The following is a 25,644-nucleotide window of genomic DNA, read 5'->3' as shown; positions in this document are numbered from 1 at the left end:
ATGCATTGCTCTAATAATCCCTAGTGCTTGAGGGATCTACGTAAGCCCAGATTTAAGAGGGCCTAGCGTCATTCTAACACAACGTTAGCGTCACTTTTTTTATGCTAATGTGGCATTTGATGGCCAAAAATGTCCTGCCATATTTACAAAGCGGTGCAATTCTTGCATTGCAGCAGTTTGTAATCCTTTGCACTACATTATGCCAGCACCAGGCATAATGCATGCAAAGGGGGTGTTACTCCTTTGGGAGGGGGTGGAAAAAATGCCAGACCTGCAAAAAAAGACATCATCTGCGATAGTGAACTGTATCTTCAGGCTTTATAATCTGTGGTTACCAAAAATATTTTATTTAAATATACAACTGTCAATTGTTCCATTTTCCTGACCGTTTCATTGAAATCTTGAAGCTAAGTTCAAGAGCCTTTCGGGTGAGAATGCACTAGGCAAAATCTTCTGTAAAAAACTGAATTTTTATATTGAGTCCGTAAGCAAATTGGTTTAGGGGAAAGTGTGGAAAATTGTTTTCCATTACACTGTATCATTCTCAAGCTATGTCAAACTGTCACACTAATGTGCCTCAGACAAAAACAGCATTAAAGCATAAAAGTCTTCCAGCGACGTTCTTATTTCTGACAACATTTAAACAAATTGGTAATTTCAACATTTACTAATCTCTGTGTTACCCTGCCACATTTAGGAATGAAAGAACTGTGGCCCAAATTTTAAAAGGGCCTAACACCAACTAGCTCCCCTTCTGCGTCATTTTTCTGATGCTAATGTGGTACTAGATTGGCAAAAACGCTGCGTCATATTTACCAAGTGGTGCAATGCTTGCATTGTGCCTCTTTGTAAACCCTTATGCCACATTATGGCTGTGGCAGGCATAATGTATGCAAGGGAAGCGTTCCCCTGTTAGGAGGCCCAGAAAAATGGCACGGGGGAATCTATGAGATTCCACTGTTCCCTTTCTAACGCCATGTTTAACGCCTGCTCAGAGCAGGCGTTAACATGAGGCACTCCATTATTTATGATGGGCCTCAATTTGCTTTGCAGGATTAGCACCAAACTTTTTGGCTCTAATCCTGCAAAGTACCACAACAGCATCAGAAATTATGATGCTATTGTTCTAAGGTGTACCATGGTGCGAACTATGCTAAATATGAAATGCACATGGGGGTTGTTAGACCTGACAGCCTTAGGGTGGTCACCCCTAACTTTTGGCCTGCCTCCCTCCACTTTGTGGACACTGTTTTTGCTGGCATTTAGACTCTGCACACTTTACCACTGCTAACCAGTGCTAAAGTGCATATGCTCTCTCTTTTAAAACATGGTAACCTTGAATCATACATGATTGGACTATTTAATTTACTTATAAGTCCCTAGTAATGTGCACTCTATGTGCCTAGGGCCTGTAGATTAAATGCTACTAGTGGGCCTGCAGCACTGGTTGTGCCAACCACTTAAGTAGCCCCTTTTCCTTGTCTCAGGCCTACCACTGCAAGGCCTGTGTGTGCAGTTTCACTGTCACCTCGACTTTGCATTTAAAAGTACTTGCCAAGCCTACACCTCCCCTTTCTCCACATATAAGTCACCTCTAATGTGTGCCCTAGGTAACCCCTAGAGCAGGGTGCTGTGTGGGTGAAAGGCAGGACATGTACATGTGTAGTTTACATGTCCTGGTAGTGTAAAACTCCTAAATTCGTTTTTGCACTACTGTGAGGCCTGCTCCCTTCATAGGCTAACATTGGGGCTGCCCTCATACAGTATTGAAGTGGTAGCTGCTGATCTGAAAGGAGTAGGAAGGTCATATTGAGTATGGCCAGAATGGTAATATAAAATCCTGCTGACTGGTGAAGTTGGATTTAATACTACTATTCTAGAAATGCCACTTTTAGAAAGTGAGCATTTCTTTGCACTTAAATCTTTCTGTGCCTTACAATCCACGTCTGGCTGGGCTTAGTTGACAGCTCCTTGTGCATTCACTCAGACACACCCCAAACACAGGGTACTCAACCTCAATTGCATACATCTGCATTTTGAATGGGTCTCCCTGGGCTGGAAGGGTGGTGGGCCTGCTCTCACACAAAGGACTGCCACACCCCCTACTGGGACCCTGGCAGACAGGATTGAACTGAAAGGGGTCCTGGTGCACTTCTTAGCCACTCTTTGAAGTCTCCCCCACTTCAAAGGCACATTTGGGTATAAAACAGGGCCTCTTCCCTACCTCATCAGACACTTGCTGGAGAAGAAACCTGAACCAGAAACTACATCCTGCCAAGAAGAACTGCCTGGCTTCTCAAAGAACTCACCTGTCTGCTTTCTACTAAGGACTGCTGCCTTGCTGTTGGCCTGCTGCCTTGCTGAACTCTTGTCTGGCTGTGAAAGTGCTCTCCAAGGGCTTGGATAGAGCTTGCCTCCTGTTCCCTGAAGTCTCAGGACTAAAAAGACTTCTCTTTTTCACTTGGACGCTTCGTGCAGTGAAATTTTCGACGCACAGCTTGTTCCACCGACGCTGATCGACGAGACGCCTTCGGGACGACCAGAACTTCGACGCACGGCCTCGCAAGGACAACGACGCCCGACCTCCAGAGGAGAAATCGACGCGACGCCTGCCGTGAGAGCGAAACTTCGACGCGCAGCCCCGCAGAACGACGCGCAGCCGGAAAACAAGCAGGAGAATCCACGCACAGACCCGGGACATCTGGTAATCCCCGCGATTAGCAGAAAGAGACTGTCTGCACTCTGGAAAACGACGCACGACTTCCCCACGTGAAAAATAACGATGCAAGTCCATGTGTGCTGGGGAGAAATCGATGCACACACCATTTTTCCACGTATCTTTTCTTCTGTGGCCCTCTGAGGAGATTTTCCACTCCAAACCAGGTACTTTGTGCTTGAAAGAGACTTTGGGCCTGATTCTGATTGAGGCAGGCGGCGGTAGCCGCCCGCCTCGCGGGAACCGCCATATGGCCGCTCCGCGGTCGAAAGACCGCGGAGGCCATTCAGGCTTTCCCGCTGGGCTGGCGGGCGACCGCCAGAAGGCCGCCCGCCAGCCCACCGGGAAACCCCTCCCCACGAGGAAGCCGGCTCCGAATGGAGCCGGCGGAGTGGGTATGTGCGACGGGTGCAGTGGCACCCGTCGCGTATTTCAGTGTCTGCATAGCAGACACTGAAATACATAGTGGGGCCCTCTTACGGGGGCCCCTGCAGTGCCCATGCCATTGGCATGGGCACTGCAGGGGCCCCCAGGGGCCCCGCGGCACCTCCTACCACCATCCTGTTCGTGGCGGGAGACCCGCCAGGAACAGGATGGCGGTAGGGGGTGTCAGAATCCCCATGGCGGCGGAGCGCGCTCCGCCGCCATGGAGGATTCTCAAGGGCAGCGGAAAGTCGGCGGTACACCGCCGACTTTCCGTTTCTGGCCGCGGCTGAACCGCCGCGGTCAGAATGCCCAGCGGTGCACCGCCAGCCTGTTGGCGGTGCTACCGCGGTCATTCGTCCTGGCGGTTTTTACCGCCAGGGTTAGAATGACCACCTTTGTTTGCTTTTTAAAGACTTAAGACACTTTATATCACTTTTCAGTGATATCTCTACAAATTCACATTGCAACTTTATTCGTTTTGACCTACAATTATCCTGATAAATATTATATATTTTTCTAAACACTGTGTGGTGTATTTTTGTGGTGCTATATGGTGGTATTGTATGATTTATTGCACAAATACTTTACACATTGACTTCTAAGTGAAGCCTGACTGCTCGAGCCAAGCTACCAGAGGGTGGGCACAGGATAATCTTGGATTGTGTGTGACTTACCCTGACTAGAGTGAGGGTTTTTGCTTGGACAGGGGGTAACCTGACTGCCAACCAAAAACCCCATTTCTAACAGGGGTGCAATGGGGTGAAAGAAAAGTGGCACTTCATTACATGAAGCAGAACTTTTTTTTAAAATCTGGGCCTGTGTTTCTGCACTATTCAGAGGTAATCTTCAAGGAGTACACGTCAAAACCTGGGCTAACATAATGACCTACAATGTCAGGCTGCACTGTCAAAAACACCCCTAATGTGCCTGGACCACTGGGTGTCATGGCTTTGGAAAGTCAGCCCTATTTAGTGACTTCAAACCAGATTCAAAGAAAAGTGGCACAGTGCGAAATGCAGGGATACACAGTATTTAAGGGAATACGGCGCCTCCCTGTGTTTCCCCCTGCTCTGGTGCTAAATTTAGCTGCCAACGCAGGCAGTCTGTGTTGAGGGGTGTGATTGTTTATGTGCTGGAAGGTGTCCCTTCCTGCACATAAAGAATCACTAATGGTGCTTTGGCACTTCTGTGTGTGCTGCACAAAGCAGCATGCACAGAAGTGCCAAATCATCATTTTCAAATGATTATTTATGTGCAGGAAGTGACACCTCCCTGCACATAAACAATCATTTCTGGCATTTTGCTTTTTCTAAGCATGCAGTACAATGCAGCATGCATAGAAAAAACAAACAACGAGGAGGAATAAAAGTATTCCTCCTTGATGCGCCCTGCTAATGCCACCCCTGGGGGTGGTGGTAGATTTTGGCACTGCCTCATGTTTATAAGATTTCATAAATCTGAGGCAGTGTCAAAATGCAATGTGTGTTGCTGTGGCACGCCCACAGAAAAACTCATTGCACGCCCCTTCCACGCACAGTGCTGTGTGGGAGGGAGCTGTATTTGCAAGGTGGCGTAAAGCCACAAAATACGTAAATACGGTCCTGTGGTGCTAGGGACCTATAAATACGACCTTCCGTGCCTGATTATAAGTTGGGCAGTTATTTCAGACATGTGTGTAAACCCCTTTTCATGCACTGGTTGGAGTTATGAGTTGTTAATTACTTATCACTTGAATACTTATCGGATTCATTAAATAACTCAACAATCCTCAAATTTCAGCAGGTCAAACCCCCTAAAATTTAACAGGGGAAACCATACAGTGCCGTGTCATGTGGATTTTGTTGTGTTAAACACCAGCAACTCATAATAGGTAGTATTTATCGCATTCGATAAAAAATGCCCGTGGTTTCATTATTTCTCATGTGCAATAAATACCACCTACACCCGTAATCAGGGCCTTTGACATTTTTCCCTTCCACCATACATAGCACAGTATTTCCATTCAGGAAAGGCAATGTTTCCCACATCGTTTGAGCCAACTCCCAGCATTTTAAGTACATTGACTTAAAAAAGGCTCCTGAGTTAGCAATTTGTCTTCGAAAATGGAGAAGAAAAAAAAACATTCTGACTAGCCTGTCATGCAGGGATTGTAAAAAGAGCTCCATTCATGTATGTACGAGCACGTTAGTTGAAAAAAACACCAAATTTAAATGTCACACAAATGCATGTTTAAAGTGAAACTGCCTTCAGAATAACCATAGAGTGTTCTCTATATGTTTTCTTAATAATGTGAAAGTCCGCGTGGGAAATATATTTTCTGTTAAATATAACTGCCGATGCACTTCTTCCTTCGTAAATACTTCACTTATCAAGGTACTCGGTCCTTTTACTTTTCTCTAAACATCTCAACAACCTTCCAGCTCCGAGCTCCAATCCGGAGCTTAACTGCTCTGTAAGCATGCAGTGGCGCTGGCACTGGGGTGCAGAAGCTGTAGCAGCACCCCCATACACTTTGAAGGAGTATAGATAGAGAACAAGCAGTAAAGGGGACCTTCACATTTTCTTTCTCCTGGCAGAATTTTTTCCCCAAGCACAGAACCTCACAAATCCCTTTAACTTTAGTGAAGCGATGGCATTGGCAAGCACACCCACCCCAAAAATGATTCCAGGACAACTGTAAACATGCCAACAACCCTCCGGTGCTGAGCTCCAACCCTGAGCTTCGAGTACTTCCAAACATGTCAGCAATCTCCCGGAGCTGAGCTCCAAACCTGAGACTCGGTCATTTCTAAACATGCCAACGGCCTTTCAGTGGTGAGCTCCAAAGCCGAGCTTCGTCAGTTCCAAACACGTCAACGGCCATCGATCACTTCTAAACACGTCAACACCTTTCAGCATTGAGCTCCAACCTTGAGCTTTCTTCATTGATCTCTAAACCGTGAGCGTCATTCGTTTCTAAACATATCAATAATCTTCCAGTACTTTGCTCCAGCCCTGAGCTTCATTAATCTCTAAACATGCCAGCAATCTTCCACCCTGGGCTTCATTGCTCTCTGTACATGCCAACAACCCTCCAGTGGAGAGCTCCAATCCTGCGCTTCATCGTTCTCCGAGGATGTCGACAATCTTCTAGTGCTGAGCTCCAAACAGAATGGAAAACGTTGTGATTGTCAGACAGAGCTGAGAGATCTCGGTTCATGAACGGCTTTGGAGAAGAGTAGCAGATCCAATCCACCCTCAAACAGTGCTAGGGTAATTTCCTCCGTGTCTATGGTTTCTACTGGATGATTCTCTGCTGCAACAATAGCCATAGCGATGATAACTTATCTGTCAGAGAATCCTCCAGGGGAAATTACACTAAAGGAGGAAGTTACATGTTCCCTTGATTTTCAGAATGCTATGGGTCAGTGTTTATTAACCTGTGGTCCACGTACCCCTGGTGGTCCATGACCTATTCAGGGGGTCCACAACACCTACCCAGGGGGTCTGAAACTTTTTAAAAAAATTAAGGGCCATATTTATACTTTTTGACGCAAAACTGCGCTAACGCAGTTTTGCGCCCAAAAAATTAGCGCCGGCTAACGCCATTCTGAAGCGCCATGCGGGCGCCGTATTTATTGAATGGCGTTAGCTGGCGTTAGCTGACCGGCGCTGCCAGGTGTGCGTGAAAAAAAACGACGTACACCAGGCAGCGCCGGCGTAGGGAAAAATGGCGTTTGGGCGTCCCAAAATGGGGCAAGTCAGGCTGAGGCAAAAAAATCGTCTTAACCCGATTTGCGCCATTTTTTTGGGGCGCCCAGACGCCATTAACATGACTCCTGTCTTAGCAAAGACAGGAGTCATGCCCCCTTGCCCAAAGGTAATGCCCAGGGGACTTATGTCCCCTGGGCATGGTCATTGGGCATAGTGGCATGTAGGGGGGCACAAATCAGGCCCCCCTATGCCACAATTTTTTTTTTTTTAAATACTTACCACAACTTACCTTTTCTTCCCTGGGATGGGTCCCTCCATCCTTGGGTGTCCTCCTGGGGTGGGCAAGGGTGGCAGGGGGTGTCCCTGGGGGCAGGGGAGGGCACCTCTGGGCTCATTCTGAGCCCACAGGTCCCTTAACGCCTGCCCTGACCCAGGCGTTAAAAAGAGGCACAAATGTGGGGTTTTTTGCCCCGCCCACTCCCGGGCGTGATTTTTGCCCGGGAGTATAAATACCACGCACATGCCTGGGAGTCATTTTTTAAGACGGGAACGCCTACCTTGCATCTCATTAACGCAAGGAAGGTGTTCACGCCAAAAAATGATGATAACTCCATGAACTTTGGCGCTAGACGCGTCTAACGCCAAAGTATAAATATGGAGTTAGTTTTGCGTCGAATTTGCGTCGAAAAAAACGACGCAAATCCGGCGCAAACGGAGTATAAATATGCCCCTAAATGTTAGATTAAAAACGCAATACACAAAAATGACATTCATTTTGTTTTAAATGTTCCATAAATGTGAATAAATTAGCATGAAAAAGGAAAGTGATATGCTAGATCCCAGCGTACTGCTTGGTCTTTTAAAAATACAAAATGTAATATACCTTACTATTTAACTTATTTTTTATTTTATTTCAGAACGTGTGCATTTGTCAGATGTGTACTTGTTTCTGCATATCTATGTATTGGGTTGAGGTTCCAATCACAGGCACCGTTTCATCTGTGGTCCCTGCCTTCCAAAAGGGGTTCAGTATGGTCCAAAATAGCCAAAAGGGGAAGACCCGCTGTTATAGGTCATCATCCTTTTCTAACCCCAAAACACATGTGCACTGTGGTGACATTGTAGGTCATGATGTCAACCTGGGCTTTGACGTGTACTCCTTGAAGATTACCTCTGAACAGCTCACATAGCACGTGTATACAACTGCACGTTTGGTGTGTACCGAAAGCTAAAATATATGTTTTTAATGTGAAAGCCTGCGTTGCACAGAAGACCCTGGCACTGAAGAGGCTACTTATTTTGTGAATGTGCACATTGTGCAGCAGCAGAATGCTGTCACTCTGTACTATAGTGGGTGGAAGCAAAACGTGAATGACATTACAACAGACCAATGGGTAAGAGGACAGACTGAAAGCCTCTAAGCATGTATTTGTAGAATACATACTTGTATTAAAAAAAAGTCCTACTAACGCCAGACCTAAAAAGTAAAAGTTACATTTAACAATGAATGTTGATGTTATTTGTACAGGGAGTGCAGAATTATTAGGCAAATTAGTATTTTGACCACATCATCCTCTTTATGCATGTTGTCTGACTCCAAGCTGTATAGGCTCGAAAGCCTACTACCAATTAAGCATATTAGGTGATGTGCATCTCTGTAATGAGAAGGGGTGTGGTCTAATGACATCAACACCCTATATCAGGTGTGCATAATTATTAGGCAACTTCCTTTCCTTTGGCAAAATGGGTCAAAAGAAGGACTTGACAGGCTCAGAAAAGTCAAAAATAGTGAGATATCTTGCAGAGGGATGCAGCACTCTTAAAATTGCAAAGCTTCTGAAGCGTGATCATCGAACAATCAAGCGTTTCATTCAAAATAGTCAACAGGGTCGCAAGAAGCGTGTGGAAAAACCAAGGCGCAAAATAACTGCCCATGAACTGAGAAAAGTCAAGCGTGCAGCTGCCACGATGCCACTTGCCACCAGTTTGGCCATATTTCAGAGCTGCAACATCACTGGAGTGCCCAAAAGCACAAGGTGTGCAATACTCAGAGACATGGCCAAGGTAAGAAAGGCTGAAAGACGACCACCACTGAACAAGACACACAAGCTGAAACGTCAAGACTGGGCCAAGAAATATCTCAAGACTGATTTTTCTAAGGTTTTATGGACTGATGAAATGAGAGTGAGTCTTGATGGGCCAGATGGATGGGCCCGTGGCTAGATTGGTAAAGGGCAGAGAGCTCCAGTCCGACTCAGACACCAGCAAGGTGGAGGTGGAGTACTGGTTTGGGCTGGTATCATCAAAGATGAGCTTGTGTGGCCTTTTCGGGTTGAGGATGGAGTCAAGCTCAACTCCCAGTCCTACTGCCAGTTCCTGGAAGACACCTTCTTCAAGCAGTGGTACAGGAAGAAGTCTGCATCCTTCAAGAAAAACATGGTTTTCATGCAGGACAATGCTCCATCACACGCGTCCAAGTACTCCACAGCGTGGCTGGCAAGAAAGGGTATAAAAGAAGGAAATCTAATGACATGGCCTCCTTGTTCACCTGATCTGAACCCCATTGAGAACCTGTGGTCCATCATCAAATGTGAGATTTACAAGGAGGGAAAACAGTACACCTCTCTGAACAGTGTCTGGGAGGCTGTGGTTGCTGCTGCACGCAATGTTGATGGTGAACAGATCAAAACACTGACAGAATCCATGGATGGCAGGCTTTTGAGTGTCCTTGCAAAGAAAGGTGGCTATATTGGTCACTGATTTGTTTTTGTTTTGTTTTTGAATGTCAGAAATGTATATTTGTGAATGTTGAGATGTTATATTGGTTTCACTGGTAATAATAAATAATTGAAATGGGTATATTTTTTTTTTTGTTAAGTTGCCTAATAATTATGCACAGTAATAGTCACCTGCACACACAGATATCCCCCTAACATAGCTAAAACTAAAAACAAACTAAAAACTACTTCCAAAAATATTCAGCTTTGATATTAATGAGTTTTTTGGGTTCATTGAGAACATGGTTGTTGTTCAATAATAAAATGAATCCTCAAAAATACAACTTGCCTAATAATTCTGCACTCCCTGTATGTTATTCGGGTGATTATAAAGTGAAATATTCAGTGTACATATAAATATACATGCATCTGTATAATGATTACAATTCGCATGTACGCAAAATTAGATGGGTAAACCCTTACATATCATGCGGGATTTATTATCAGTCTGCGTTGCCAATACGAGAAAGATTAGGTTGTTGTTTTGAGCGCGAGCTGAGAAACAGGTTAACATTCATTTAGGGAACTGCATGTCACATGTGTATTCATTCAGATGCCCTCCACACAGAGCGGCTATGGCTGAGCACAGCACAGTGTCCAGTGCTCCATTACATGAGATATGTCTAAACATGTCAGTAGCCTTTCTGCATAGAACTCCAAGCCTGTGCTTCGATCAGTTCTAAACATGTCAAAGTCATTTGAGCGCTGAGCTCCAACCTTAAATTGCTTCATTGATCTCTAGCATGTCAGCACCCTGAGCTTCATTCGTTTCTCAATTTATCAAAAATGTTCCAGTGCTCAACTCCAGCCCTGAGCTTCATTACTCTCTAAACATGTCAGCAAACTTCCAGGGTGGAGCTCCAACCCTGAGCTTCAATGATCCCTCAACATGTCAACTATCTTCCACCCTGGGCTTCATTGCTCTCTGTACATGCCAACAACCCTCCAGTGGAGAGCTCCAATCCTGAGCTTCAATGTTCTCCGAGGATGTCGACAATCTTCTAGTGCTGAGCTCCAAACAGAATGGAAAACGTTGTGATTGCTAGACAGAGCTGAGAGATCTCGGTTCATGATCGGCTTTGGAGAAGAGTAGCAGATCCAATCCACCTACAAACAGCACTAGTGTCATTTCCTCCGTGCCTAAGGTTTCTACTGGATGATTCTCTGCTGCAACAATAGCCATAGCGATGATAACTTATCTGTCAGAGAATCCACCACGGGAAATTACACTTATGGAGGAAATTACATTTTCCCTTGATTTTCAGAATGCCATTGGTAGGTATTTCTTAAGCTGTGGTCCACATACCCCTGGTGGTCCACGATACCTTCTCAGAGGGCCCACAGTACCTACCCAGGGGGTCTGCAACTGTTATGGAAATCACATGTTAGTAGAATAATAACACAATATGCAAAAAACATAATGATACATTCAGGTTTTTTAAATGTTCTATAAATGTGAATAAATTAGCATAAAAAAAGGTAAGTGATACTCTAGAGTGTAGCATAGCACCTGAACTTTTAGAAATCAAAAATGTAAAGAGCCAACCTTCCCATTCAACTTATTTTTTTATTTTCTTTCGTAACGTGTGCATTTGTCAAATGTGTACTTGTTTCTGCATATCTATGTATTGGGTTGAGGTTCCAATCACAGGCACCGTTTCATCTGTTGTCCCTGCCTTCCAAAAGGGGTTCAGTATGGTCCACGTTAGCCAAAAGGGTAAGACCCGCTCTTATAGGTCATCATCCTTTTCTAACCCCAAAACAGATGTGCACTGTGGTGACATTGTAGATTAGGATGTCAGCCTGGGCTTTGACGTGCACTCCTTGAAGATTACCTCTGAACAGCTCTCAATGCACATGTGTACAACTTCACGTTTGGTGTGTACCTTAATTTACATAAACACTAAAGTAAGGTTCTAAGGATTTTTTTGTTTGTTTTGGTGTAGTAATAGCTGTGTCGAAGGTGTATTTTCTACTATAGATCACTATGAACTGTTATACGATATCTTGCTTGTCACACCACCCTGTACTCGCTAACACAGAACGTTGTGATGCAGTACAAACATTTATATAATAAAAGCTGACAAAGCTAATATATTTGATGTTGGATGTTGACCTTTTGGCTTTATCAGTGATGAGTTAGTATTTTAATGTTTTGGGGCGAATACACACAATTCACGAGTGACCCAGTAGCAATGTTTGGGGAGCTGTTTGTCTCTCGCCAGAGTAAAATAAGAAAATTCCAAAAGCTAAAATATATGTTTTAAATGTAAAAGCATGCGTTGCACCAGTAGACCCTGGCACTGAAGAGGCTACTTTTTTGTGAATCTGCACACTGTGCAGCAGCAGAATGCTGTCACTCTGTAATGTATAGTGGGTGGCAGCAAAATGGGAATTACATTACAACAGACCAATGGTAAGAGGCGAGACTGAAAGCCTTTGTAAGCATGTAGGTTTAGATTATATATTTATATTAAAAAAAAAAAAAGTCCGACTAAGGCCAGGCCTAAAAAATAATAATTATATTGAACAATAAATGTTGATGTTATTTTGTTAAGTTATGCGGTTGTTTATAAAGCGAAATATACAGTGTATAGCTAAATATGCATGCAACTGTATGATGATTACAATGTGCATGTATGCACAATTAGAAGTAGAACCCTAACATAATGCAGGATTTATTATCTGTCTGCGTTGCTAACAAGAGAAACGGTGAAGTTGTTTTGAGCGCGAGATGAGAAACAGGTGAACATTATGGAACTGCATGTCACATGAACTTGCTTTGCTGTGTATTCATTCAGATGCCCTCCGCACGGCACGGTGTCAAGTGCTCCATTTCATGAGATGTGTTGGTATGAAAGTAACTGGATGAAATTTAACCAACGCCACCCACTTATGAAACAGACACTTCTGAAAAGTAAGAAACGGAGGTCAAGTTTAGCGTTGGATAATTTATAGACTTTCCATGAGACATGTAAGTAAATAAGGCTCGCTAATACCTTTTTGTTTTCAAAATGTCAATGACTATAGATTGAGTTGTTCACGTAAGTACCTTGATGCTCAGAAACGTTTACGAAGAAATAACGCTACTGGGATAAAGGCGAACAACGCAATCGTCTTCTGAGGCCGTAGCCCCGTTCCAACGCCGTTATTTCCTAGTTACTTTTTTCCAGCGTGATATCAATACTATTCCACGGCGCCATCCAGCGACCCATTGAGACTGTATGAACTGACTGTGTCTTGCGCCACATTGTCCTCTAGTGACAGAATGTGGCACTACACCATGGCTTTTTTACATGATTTTGCCTGGCTCCTCGTGACAAATTAGAAAATGACTTTTGCTGCTCCAGCTTATAGCGTCTGCGTCAGTGTCGACTGTATAAATGACAGCTAGGATACATCTCCGATATTACACTCTGATATATTCAATAGCATTTTTGTTTTTACGATTAGATGTATATAAAGATTGACCTAGACCCAGAAGAAGGGGTGGGAGAACGCTTTAAGCATAATACAAACTTAAAAATACAGAAGTATTTATGCAGAGACAAAATAATAGACTGGACAGCGAAGCAGTTACTATTCATTTTGTGTCCCGTCACACGCACATACAGCATGGCACCCTGGTACACACAGAGCATGGCACCCAGGTACACATAGAGCACGGCGCCCTAGAGCATTGCTGGTGCCTGACCACAGAGTCATATCTGATGGAGGCATGCTGCAGGATATCGCATCCTAGTAGACATACAGCACAGCACCCCGGTACAACCAAGGGTGGTGCATTACACTGCCGGTGCCTGATATCAGAGTTCTATCTGGTAGGTGCATACAGCACGGCACCCTGGTACACACAGAGCGTGGTTCCCTGGTAGACATTCAGCACAGCCCACCGGTACACCCAGAGGATGTGCACAAGGTCTACTGGTGCCTGACCTCAGAGTTGTCCTTGGTAAATGGAACCAGCACGACCCCCGGTACACCCAGAGGATGCACATGAGCACTGCCGGTGCCTGACCACAGGGTTGTGCCTGGTAAATGAATACGGCATGGCACCCTGGTGCGCATACAGCATCGCACCCGTGTACACGTATAGCACGGCTCCCTAGTATACCGAGGGATGCGCACGAGCACCACAGAGTAGTATATGGAAAATGCATACAGCACGGCAACCTTGTAAATCTATAAGATGTGCATGAGCACTGCTGGTGCCCGAACCCAGAGTTATGACAGGTAAAGACACACAGCACCACACTCTGGTCCCCATAAAGCATGGCATCGTGGTAGTCATACAGCAAGGTACCTCGGTACTCTCAGATGATGCACACAAGCACTGCTGGTGACTGACACCAGAGTTATATCTGGTGCAGACATGCAGCACAGCACTCTGTTCCACATACAACACAGCAACCTAGTACACCCAGAGGATGTACATGAATACTGCTTGCGCCTGACTACAGAGTTATATCTAGTAAATGGACACAGCACGGCACCCTTATACACCCAGAGGATGTGCAGGAGCACTGTTGGGGGCTGGCTAATAACTTTGGGAAGCATTCTATTCCATCACTCTTTTGCTGACAATACCATCCAGGTTAGATGCAGCCATATATACAAATCAGTCGCCTCTGTTTCAATAAGAACAATCCAGTGCAAACTGCCAAACCAAGTCATCTCCGAACTGGAACGTAAGCAATCCAAAACAAGTTTTAATGTGAATGGAACTCTTCAAGTGGGTGTAACATGGTTCCAGTGGCACAATGAGCAGGTGACCTGTGTTTGGGGACACCCTTGAATACCTAGGGCGGTACATCAAACACACAAAAGGGGATGGTGAGGATGCTTGCAATAACTCTAACCACTGGCAATTATTTAGTGTAGCATTACACCCCATTGTTCTTTTGCCTAAAATACCACCTCATATTAGACCTGGCCATATGCAAATCAGTTGTGACCCTGGTCCAATAAGAAGAGTACAGACTGAAGTCATGTTCTCTCTGAACTGGAACACAAGCAATTCAAGGCTGGGTCAAGACAGATTTCCATATTGGCTGAGTCCAAACTGAAGTGTGCAAAATAACCCATGGACTGGGATGGTGTTTGAATAATTACCAGTGGCTGAGATTAATTCAAGCATTCAATCCATCACTTTTTTGTATACCTTATTGACAGCTGGTTGAACACGACAGGTGACGTTAATAGGTGCCAGAACACAACTCCTGGCATTGACAAGTGGCTGTAGGGCTAACAAGTGAGTTTAGATTCCTGTGGATTTCCCAATATGAATGTCCACTTGCATTGGCAAAATGAAAATAAGAGTGTTCACCTTTCAAACTCGAAATGATGGATGCATGCGCTGTATTTCAGCGGCTCCGGTGTCATTGAACACTTCATTTTGTATAATCTGCAAGTTTTATATTATTTAATATACATTTGATATCATTTTAAAGCCATTCTCGTTGTCGTCTTTAATATCAGATGTTATTGCAGATAGCAATACATAAATGTGCTTCTTCTGAAACTGATCAAGGAGGGGAGATAGTGGTCGAGAACACTTGTCCCTGGCGCAGCAAAATTATTTCTTTGGAGTTGTGGAGATTAAAGATAAGTGAAATTGGACGAACGTCTGAAAACAATGGCTGCTGTCACTGTTATTTGCATATGCACCCCCGTGAAACATTAACAGTATGCAGGACGTGATAACACGATCCGCGCTTGAATTGTCCTTTCCTTTGAAAATGTCACTCTGCTAAGTACAAAAGCATCCACAGTCCAGTGTCAAAAGAAATGGCGCCTAACTTCTGTTTGCATATGAAGGTATCACCACAGTGACAGTGCTCTCGTGTTTTTCCAAAGCTCTCAGCCTCTACCTTGAATCTACGTGCAGGGTATTTGGGGAGAAAAAGCCCGCATACAGGTTTGAATTATTTGCCTAATAGGCGCCTAAGGAAGGAGCCTGTACAACACGAGCCATGTTTCATGCGCGCTGAGTGACGGCGCTGCGGTCGCTGCGTTTGTCTATTGCTGATGCGCTGAAAGGAGCGCTGCTTCGGCGCCTGCTGGAGAGCTTCCTTCCCTTTGCTAAATATAGAGGAATTCCAGCCTGCCATGACCAGGGAACCCGGGCTCCCTCTCGGACACATTTTACTAAGGCAGTGATTGGACTGCTGGGGCTGCTACTGGCTCCGTGTTACAGTATCAGATCCAGATGATGCATAATGCACGAGACAGAAAGCGCGAGCCGCCGGCGCTGTGCGGCACAAGCACCAAGAGGACAGATCACGTCCCAGCTCCTTTAATTCCCTAAACACGGCCCGCCGCAGCGCCGGGTCACCTTCCACAAACACTGCTTTGTGATCCACCTCACGTGGGAACCCGCGAGGCGCTGCGGCCGAGCGGAAGGGGGGAGAAGGGAGGGGAAGATATAGGGGGAGGGAGCTTTCTTATAGAAATGTACTTATCATAATGATTAGAGCTGCAGTGTGCGGTCTACGGGTGGCCCAGGGGTGGCAGGTGTATCTCGAGAGACTCTGATCGAGAGAAATCAGGAAAACAGGCGTTGGAGCGACGGGATAGCCACCTTCTAGCGCCGTGCAAAACACGTTTTAATATAAAATTATTAAAAAATAAACACACCATGGAAAATGAAAACACATGCAAATGTAAAAAGAATTGAATACATCAATAAGTGGATGCCGAATACTTGTGATGCCTAATAACAATGGGTGTGCATTAATTTACATAAAAATGACACATTTCCTTCATAGAACATCTGTAAAATAGTAACATATCGTGTGTATTCTCACCACCCCAGACACGCTATTTTTGAAGTGCCTGAAAATAGAAAGGGGGCTTTTGTCCGTGAGTCACAGCTGAGGTGACTAGTTCTCGCTTCTCCCCCTGGTGGAGATCGGGGTCAATTGCACTCACCAAAGGGAACGTTGTCTTTGAGTCACCGTTATGGGGCTGCTGCAACCGCCCGCTGGGAACAGGGGCTATGGCATTCTCTAAATACACACCACACAATTCAAAAGCAAAGGCTCACAATAGACCGGGTGAAGCGCGTAGATTCAACTCTGAAATGATGGTTGCATTTCGAAGCAGCGGGTTTAAAAAAGGACCGTCCTTCCTGCTAGGGGAATTGATTGGCTTCCTCTTTTAAGGGCCTAAATAGGGAAAAGGAACAGTACGCTCTTCCCTTGGCGGGGACAACTGTATTTACTGAGCAGGTTACCGCATATAACACAGAAAAACGAGATAATAAATCAGTAATTGACAATATACTTCACTCGCCCTGGAAGAAAAGGTGACCGTTGTTTTTACACACTTGTAGCACAGTCACTAAAAGGAATGGTATTTTGATTTTTTTTTAAAGTTAATCTTCCAATATTTCACATAATTGCGGACCACTGCATTGCGCCCGGACGATCCGCGGCAAGTCACGTGCCTGACGCAATGTATCTCGCTTCTCATGCCTGACGTGAGTGTATGGTGTCCTTTACCTGACCAAACCCAAGCTGACCGCACAAGGTGCACACCTTTAAACAACCGCGCAACGACAGTAACAGCTATCAATTAAACCAATATAAGACATAGTAATCTTTGTAGCAGACCCGGCATTACATTACGAAAAGTACAGCAAAAGTATAGCGCAGAACAAATTATTTATTTTTTACCTGATCACGTAAACCAAGAGAATTCTACACACTTTTCACCAGCCTCAGTTTGGTATATTTTTTCTGTTTTTCCATGTATACTCAAAACGTAATGCATTAGGATTGGGAAAACAAGTCAGGCATATTAAATACATATTAAGGAGTACATAGATTGCTATTTATTATACAAAGTGTTTCATAAATATGAATTATATTACAAAAATATTTTTTCTGGCACGCTTGCATAGTAAGCATTTTCGACAATATTGGGCACACCTTTGGGGCTGCAAATGGTTCTTGTAACTGAGCATGACCTCTGACCTTTTTGGATGTTCGCCGCCTGCGCTCTGACCTATTCCCTTCCTCCGGCAGAGGTAAGACGCCACTTGCTGTAGCATCGATAGGGATATATATACACACAGGTATGCTTCCCGTGCTGACATTCATTCCATATGATTGTAATGCATCCTCGGGTTCATTTTAAAACGATCCCCACTTTTTCGACATTATAAATCCAGGGGTTGCAAGATGCAGGTCAACGAGGTAACTGTTTTACACAAACTATTAAAAGTTCTCTCTTTGCATGCTTTTTACTTTTCACATATTCTTTTAAAACAGTGGTTCACAACCTCACGAATCCAGTTTTACCAGCTCAATCCACGTGCAAGATGTAGAACCCATTGGAAATCAGTACGAAAGTGGCAGTAACTTAGTCCATGTGTCTGCTCTGGAAAAGAAACGTGGGTAAAGATCTGTATGTGGGAGAATAAACTAAGCAGGGCCTCTAAATCACAGGGAACACATGGTGCACCCCTTGTTAATATGAACGATCCCTTTGGCAATAGAGTTTGGGGTACCCTTACAGGATGGCACGGGTATAGCTTTTGAGAATATTTCCGGCGCAGATTTCCGGCCAGTGGTAAATCAGTTTAGATAGAGAGACTCCCTGTGCGCCACTCTCCTGAATGCATAAGCACACTAGTATTTGGAAGTTAAATGTCGACAAAAAGGCACTTTCGTCATTCAAAAAAGGTCATGTATGCACCTACGCCTGGCCTATAACTTGTTGAGTGCAGTTTGCTCTTCGAGCACCTGGAGGTAATCTGGAGTGCCCTGGAGCTTTGATTTTAAGTCAAAGTACTCGCTCTTTCTCTGCTCCACCACGATCTTACTGTGGTTGCCACCTATGAGGGACTTTGTGTTCTTCCTGTCCGGGTGCTTTTCGGGGTAGCGTATTTCGAAGCCGCTCACCCCAATGCTGCTGTACTCCTTTTTGCTCTCCAGAAAGTTCTGGATGAAGAGGTTGGAGTCCCTGCTGCCAGGGAAGAACTCGTCGAGCTCGTCGATGGTGCTGAGGCGCTTCCGGCTCTCGGCGTGCAGCAGGTCGTGGTCCTTGTCGCTCAGGCTCCTGAGCACAACCTTCTGCCCGTGGGCGTCCGAGAAGGAGAAGCCGGCCTCGGCGTCGGCGCCCATGCAGATGTGGCTCTTGCTGACGTGCTCGATGGTCTGCGGGAAGAAGGTCTCGGCCGAGAGCCCGTCCTTCTTGTGCAGTTTGGAGTCGTGCTTCCGCAGTTGCAGCTGCATGGAGCTGCACTCCTGGCCCCCCATGCCTTCGTGCTTCACCGAGGCCTTCTTGTTCCGCCTCAGCACAAACACCAGCAGGCAAAAGGCAACAAACACCGTCAAAATGAGCACCACTAAGATGCTTAGTATCAAAATGGACAAAGGCACCGGCCCTCCTGGGGGGCTTCTGCCCGGACCCTGGGTGGCTGTGACAGTCACAGAGGGCATGGGGCTGGTGACTAGACTGGACGCTTTGTTTATCAGTTTGGGACACAGAATCTCATTTTTTAGGGCCCTCAGTTCGATGTTTGCAAACTGCACCGGGGTCTCACATTTGATTTCCTTCACCACAATCCCTTCGTTGATCTTCTCCAGCCAGAGCTTGAGCGCCACCAGATCACACGTGCAGTCCCAGGGGTTGCCCTCGAGGTCCATCTGTGTCAGCGCCCTGAGCTGGTCGAGGACGCCGCTCACCGGCAGGTACATGAAGTGGTTGTTCCTCAGGTTCAGCCTGGCCAGAGGCACGCCGGCGAAGATATAGGCTGGCAGGCTCCTGAGCAGGTTGTTGTTCAAGTAGAGCAGCTTCAAGTTGGGCATGGCGTCAAAGGTGCCCGCCAAGATCTCTCGAATCACGTTGTACTCCAAGTAGAGGTACTGCAGGTTGTAAAGGCCGGTGAATATTTCGGGGCTCAGCCGTTCCAGCTGGTTGCCATTGAGATACAGCCTCCGTAAATTGGTAAGGTTGCGGAAGACCTCCCCCTTTAGGATTGCAATTTGGTTGCTGCCTAAATGTAGCAGGTCGAGCCCTTCAAAGTCGATGAAATCGGAGCTGTCCACGTATTTGATGTAGTTCCCGTTCACATGGAGCTTCTTGGCGTTCAGGGGCCTTGGCTGCAGCTCAGCCATGGATTCCACATTCCTCTCCTGGCAGTTCACACTTAAGCCCAGATCAGAGGGGTGAGTTTTGCAGACACAGGCCATAGGGCACGGGGTAAGAGGTGGTATCTTGGTCTGATAGGACACCACTTGGCTGAGATTTCGAGGGGATAGGCCCTTCCCTGCCACTATGCCAGAGATTTTGGACGGGTTGGTGGTCTTGGGTGGCTTAGTGGCCAGGCGGTTGAGGGGTGTCTGGGCAGTGTGCCCGTTTGGGGTGGTGTAACCTGACTCCAGTTGTGGTGGAGGTAGGATTCGCACGTCGAAATCACTGCCTGTCCCCATTGCGCACAGCTCCTGCTTGTTGGTCTCCTTGAGAAGCCGCCCATAGAGGTCGCTAGGGGTCTCGCAGATGGCCTCTCCTATGAAAATGTTGTAGGGCATATTTTCAAGCCAGGCCTTAAGGGGCAGCAGGTCACAGGTGCAATTCCAGGGGTTGTCCTCCAGCTGCAGTTCCACCACTCGGCCGATGTGCTCCAATACCCCGATGTAGGGCAGCTTCTGGATACGATTGCCCCGGATGTCCAGGTGGGTGAGGGAGGCGAACCGGAAGATGTTGTCTGGGATGACACCAATCAGGTTGTCGTTCAAGATGAGCACTTTCAGCTTGTGCAGCTTGTTGAAGGCCCCGCGCTCGATGTACTTGATGAGATTGTAGTCCGCCTGGAGGTACTCCAAGTTCTCGATGCCAATGAACGTGTCGGCTCGGAGGACCTTCAGCTCGTTGTTGTTTAAGTGCAGCTGCTTGAGCGCACCCAGTCCCTGGAAGGCTCCGCCCTCGATGTTCTGAAGCTTGTTGTTGCCCAACTGCAGGGACACGGCATGCGTAAAATTCAAAAAGGTGTTTGGGTAAAGGATGATGAGCAGGTTGTTTTGAAAGTTGAGATGGTAAAAGCTGGAGAGCGGAGGGTTGAGCTGATTTGGCCTGTACACGGCCACCTTCTCACAGTTCACGTAGAGCACGTGCTCCAATGACAGGCAGGAGCAGACGTCGCAGATCTCCATGGATATTTCAGAATCTGGGTTTGTGGAGGATATTGGGGTGGACAGAATCAGAAACAGCCACAGAAACATCTTCTTTGAATCTGAAGCAGCTCTCACCCTCCTGGGAATGTTATTCTAGAAATAGAGAGAGAAAGAGTAGGGTTTCAGTGCTTGGTCTCTGGCGCGCATTCTCTGTATTTTAGTGCCCTGCCCGGGTGTCCCAGCACAGGTGCTGAGGGGACACACCAAGAAGCGTTCAGAGGGCACACTCAAAGTCGCACACGTACAATAAACACACACAAACCCTTGTGTAGCACACGAGCACACGCAAACACAAACCACACAAGTTCACAGTCAGCACCACAAACATCGCGCGAAGGTCACCACACATATTTACAACACATACAGACCCACACACACAGAGTTGGCACACGCAAACACATCGCAAGAAGGTCGCCAGACACGTTCACATACACACATAGACCGCACACATACACAGTTGGCACACACATCGCAAAATCACCACACACATTTACACAAACACAGGCAAACATATACAGGTGGCACAAACAAACACATCACAAGATAATCACCACCCACATTTACAACAAACAGGCCACACACATACATATCACACACAAACTTATCGGAGGAAGGTCACCACACACATTTACATTATCACACACTCTCACATACATGTGCTCACTACCTCACTCGTGACACAAGGGTACAAACGCATTGGCTTACTCGCACATGTAGAGACAGAGTCAGAAGAACAAACACACAGCTATTAACACAACATTCACCCACCAACGAGCACAACGAAGACGTACACTAATACGCAATACATATTCGCTCATGTAGTAACTAAATGCACACGGTCAGACACCAACAGAAACGGACACAGAAGTACCTGCTCATGTCCACTCAGATCCATATATATAATAGCGCATATAGACGACATATAAGAACACAGAAAGCATACAAACACGGTTTCACACGCTCACACATACAAATCACACACCTATAGAAACACACATAGGCGCGCAGACACACTCAATCGCATACAGACACTGCTCACAGATCACACAATAAGGGAAATGCCAATACTGACACCCACGCCTGTGCTCATCCGCACTAACACACAAGCCGTGCGTGTACAGCCCTCTTCCCTGCGCAGGGCAATGAATGCTGTGATGAATATATGTGGATAGTCAAACTGCTATTAAACAAACGGCAGGCACCTTCTTTCGAGCTCTCGTGCATACGGCCATGTTAACACTCGTCGCTATCCGTGTTCTCTTCAGAGCTTTTGGGGTAAACGGTAGGCAGTTCTTCTACTAATGCCAGGGGTGCGGGTACATGAACGCACTGACATAATCAAAACGCTCAACTCCAAGCGCATGACCTCTTATCCGCCTGCTTCTTCTCCCACTCTCCGGCCGTCTCACCACCATCCATCCACAACGTGCACTCTCCTCCCGCAGCATGAATCATACGGAGGGCACGGGCTCGCAGTGCGTCTGTGCGCCTTCCTCACGATGCCTACATACATGCACACGCGAAAGCGCACTCGTCCACCCGTGTACTCCATATGAGCGTCTCATCCCATGTGTAAAAACGTGTGAACAGCTATGCCATTATGACAGCACGAAGCGCGCGACGGGGGCAGAGCAAATACTTGCGAGGAATTAAAACACAGACAACAGCAGTTGGATGTTACCTACCATAGAGCGGTGTATGTCCTGGCGTCCCCGCTCTGACTCATGAGCGATGCCACAATGTTTCGCCGCAGCATATTCCCCGAATCCAGTTCGAGGTCCGATGGGCGCAGAGAGGGAGCGAGACAGGAGTGCGCTCGGTGGAGACGGGAGCAGTCAGAGAGCGCGCTGCTGTCACCGGTGCTGAGCAGACGTGGAGAGTTTATGAGCTGCTCCTGCCGCACTGCACGGCGCACGGAGGAGCTCTACTGCTGCCTGGATCCACAGCAGAAGAGAGCTCCACTGCCCCTGGGACTCAATATAGGCAGGAGGACTGCTGCCCCAGGACCCAACAGATGGACGAGCTCAACTGCCACAGGACCAAACATAGAAGGGAGCTCTGCTGCTCCAGGAACCAGCACAGGCAGAAGGGCTCCTGCCACAGGACCCAACACAGGGACCAGCTCAGCTCCACAAGATACAACGTAGAAAGGAGCTCTGCTATTCTAGGACCCAATACAATAGGAGCTCAGATGCCCCCGGACCCAACACAGGGCTCTACTACCACAGGATCAAGCGTAAAGGGGAGCTCTGCTGCCCCTAGAATTATAAAAAGAAGTTCAACTCCCCTCAGAATCCAAAGTAAGAGGGAGCCCTGCTTCCCTAGAAACCAAATCAGAGTTTACCCCTGCGGCCCCCGACCCAAAGCAAACGCAAGCTTCTTAGTAGCCAGATTCCAAAGCAGGGGAGAGATGTGCTGCTGCCAGTATCTAGGGCACCAGTGAGATGTGCTGCTGGTAACATCCAATCCAGGAAAATCTCTGCTGCTGCCAACATCTAAAGCAAGATAATGCCAAGTGTTGCCAGTATCCAAAGAAAGAGGAATCTCAGGCTATTACAGGGCCCAAAGTGAAAGGGCGTGTGCTGCGTGAAGTGGAAATGCAGTTTTTTTTTTATTTGATTTCCCCGTGCCCTAAGCTGTCATATGCCTCAGGTGCTACGAGGCCCGGCGAGCTACTGTGGGCCTACCTAAAGCAGGTATCACTGGGCCCAAGAGTTGAGGGGTCTTTATTGGGACCAAGGCTGACAGGAGCTTCACTAAATCCAAGGTCAAACTCTGTGGGTAGTTCCCTTAGGTCCCAAGCAGGAGAGAGCTTCCTCGGACCCAATGCGGGCTGGAGTTCTCCTGGCTCTCAGGATGAAAGAAGCTATCTTATGTACAAGTCTGGAGAGAGCCTCTCTCAGTCCAGGGCCGAGAGAAGCTTCCGCATGTCCAAAGCTGACAGGAGCTCCCTTAAATCCAGAGTTGCTATTTCCAAAGGCCAAGTAAAGGGCAGGAAGTTCAAAGGTCAACATCAGAAGTGAGCTTCACAAAGTCCAAGCCTGGACGGACCTTCTCTGAACCCAAAGCAGGAGAGACTGTATCCTGGTTCAAGACTAATGGAGGTTCCTCTGATCCGCGGCTGGAAGGGGCTTCCTCGGATCAGAGGATGAAGAGAGCCTGCAGGGGTCCAAGGCTGGAGGGATTCTGCTGCTTCCCATGGGCCGGGGTTGGAACGAGCTCAGCTACTTCCCACGCCGGAGCGCATTGACTCACGCAAGGCGTCCGCGTCTAGGGACGGCTTCCATCTGCCTACACAAACAGAAGAAAAGCCATTTTGATGCAGTGATACAGGAAGCTGGGACCAAATCCTTCGGCAAAAAAAAATCGGAATATAACCACAGTGGAAAGCAATAGCTACCCCAATTAGGACGCGTGTTACCGCATACATAGTGTGATACTCGTTTACCCCCACCCCCTGTTCTCATTGAGGCGTGTTGCTTCTCATCGGAAAATCCCATACACTTTAGCTACGTTTTATGCAAATTAGCTACATAATTTTACTAAAAATCTCGAACGTTATCACCAATGAAAGCTATTAATTCCACTTAAAATAAAGGGCTCGCTCATTTTTGTGACGTCGGAACGCCATTAATTTAGCAGGGTAGCGCAACCAAAACGAATTTTAATGTTCGATCAGAGAGGAACCGCATGTTGACTGTTTCAGAACCCCATCAGCGCTCCAACGTTAGAAGGAAGCACAAAAACTCGCGCTAACCCCCCAGAGGGGTGTATTTGGATGGAACCCCCACGTACCTTTCAAATCCAAAACCATGGTCGCCCGCGCTGCTGCATGCTCTGCAGTTCCTAAGATTGTCTCGGCAAGATCTCGGTTTGTGCTCTCAGCCTCCCCCACCCCCCTGCCTCCATCTCACACAGAGCAGAGTCTCTACCATGGGAGGGGGGCAGGCACAGGCACACACAACTCACCCGCATACCCACAGTCGCACAGGCTCACACCGCCAGGCGGGACACCAGCCGAAAGAGCAAGACAGACAGAAGGAAGAGATGCGCAGCGACGGGGGCGGGGGAGCGAGGTGAGGCGCCGAGGGAGATGGATGAGACAGGCTAGCGGTGCTGCGGGTCAGGTACCCTCTGCGGAGACCCCCGTAGACACACACGATGACGGGGACCCGTTCCATCTATCACTAATACTGTCGCCGCAGAGACGAGGGGACGCAGGCAGGGGCTAGGGGAGCGCCCGGAGCCCCCCTCTTCCTACCTGTGCGAGCAGGTGATCACCGCCAACATCTCCCGACTGCTTTTTTTTTTATTTGGCTTGGAGGCAAGTGGAGATGTGGGCTTTACAGTGGTAAGCAGAGCAGTCAGTGTGTGCCGTGTCTTTTGAGAAGGCAACCTGCTGTCTGTTCTAAAGCACGTACGTGTGGATTCCGTTGAACTTCTGATGCCCCCCCAACCCCACGACGAGCCTTTTCCCAGAGAAACAATTCCCTCAAGACGTCGACATAACTCGGAGGCAGATCGATGCGAAGGGATGCTTGCGGTTACCTTCCTGCTCTGTAACCTAGTGCACGCACATTAAAGGGGAATATTGCAGAGCGATGGCCGTGAATACATAAAATGTCAGCGCAGCCCTCGCAGGCGCTAGGCGGCCTACTCCCGTGGCATGTGCTAACCGCTGCAGCGCACAAGCGTCTTCTGTTAGTCGCTAAGGAGCTCGGGGCAACGAAGAAAGCCCATCGCTTTTATATCACAGAATGCTTTAAAACCTAAAAATGATGTGGAATGCATGGGGCAGGTCTCTGGGGGTGAAGGGGCGGTATTCTTTAGAAGGACGTGGACGGTGTAAATC

The 25,644-nt window shown here is 47.0% G+C and overlaps 1 protein-coding gene across 4 annotated transcripts; it reads right to left on the bottom strand.

The window, feature by feature from the left end:
- Window positions 1–16,983: 16,983 nt before the first annotated feature.
- On the bottom strand, window positions 16,984–25,271 carry SLITRK4 (SLIT and NTRK like family member 4). 4 transcript variants are annotated; one of them, XM_069212423.1, is made up of 3 exons: window positions 24,588–24,842; window positions 22,478–24,083; window positions 16,984–20,885 (listed from the first exon to the last, which is right to left on the bottom strand). In XM_069212423.1, exons 2-3 carry the CDS (start codon window positions 22,478–22,480, stop codon window positions 18,324–18,326), a joined length of 2,565 nt encoding a protein of 854 aa, XP_069068524.1. In that variant the 5' UTR covers window positions 22,481–24,083; window positions 24,588–24,842; the 3' UTR covers window positions 16,984–18,323. The 4 variants fall into 4 exon arrangements, with proteins under 4 accessions (XP_069068524.1, XP_069068526.1, XP_069068525.1 ...); XM_069212425.1 differs by lacking the exons at window positions 22,478–24,083; window positions 24,588–24,842 and adding an exon at window positions 25,054–25,271 and having other exon boundaries at window positions 17,264–20,885; XM_069212424.1 differs by lacking the exon at window positions 22,478–24,083 and having other exon boundaries at window positions 17,264–20,885; window positions 24,588–24,787.
- Window positions 25,272–25,644: the final 373 nt, after the last annotated feature.

The sequence above is a fragment of the Pleurodeles waltl genome, chromosome 2_1 (assembly GCF_031143425.1).
Source record: "Pleurodeles waltl isolate 20211129_DDA chromosome 2_1, aPleWal1.hap1.20221129, whole genome shotgun sequence".
Lineage (NCBI taxonomy): Eukaryota > Metazoa > Chordata > Amphibia > Caudata > Salamandridae > Pleurodeles > Pleurodeles waltl.
The sequence above is the reverse complement of the archived record's forward strand: the minus strand, read 5'-3'. Positions and strand labels throughout refer to the sequence as shown.

What these genes read in the sequence shown, in the direction of transcription:
- SLITRK4 (XM_069212422.1), bottom strand. Translation starts at nt 22,024, where the DNA reads ATGGCCGTATGCACGAGAGCTCGAAAGAAG. An exon ending in GCACGAGAGCTCGAAAGAAG is followed by an intron (nt 20,886 to 21,994) that starts GTGCCTGCCGTT and finishes CTCTATTTCTAG; the next exon opens with AATAACATTCCCAGGAGGGT.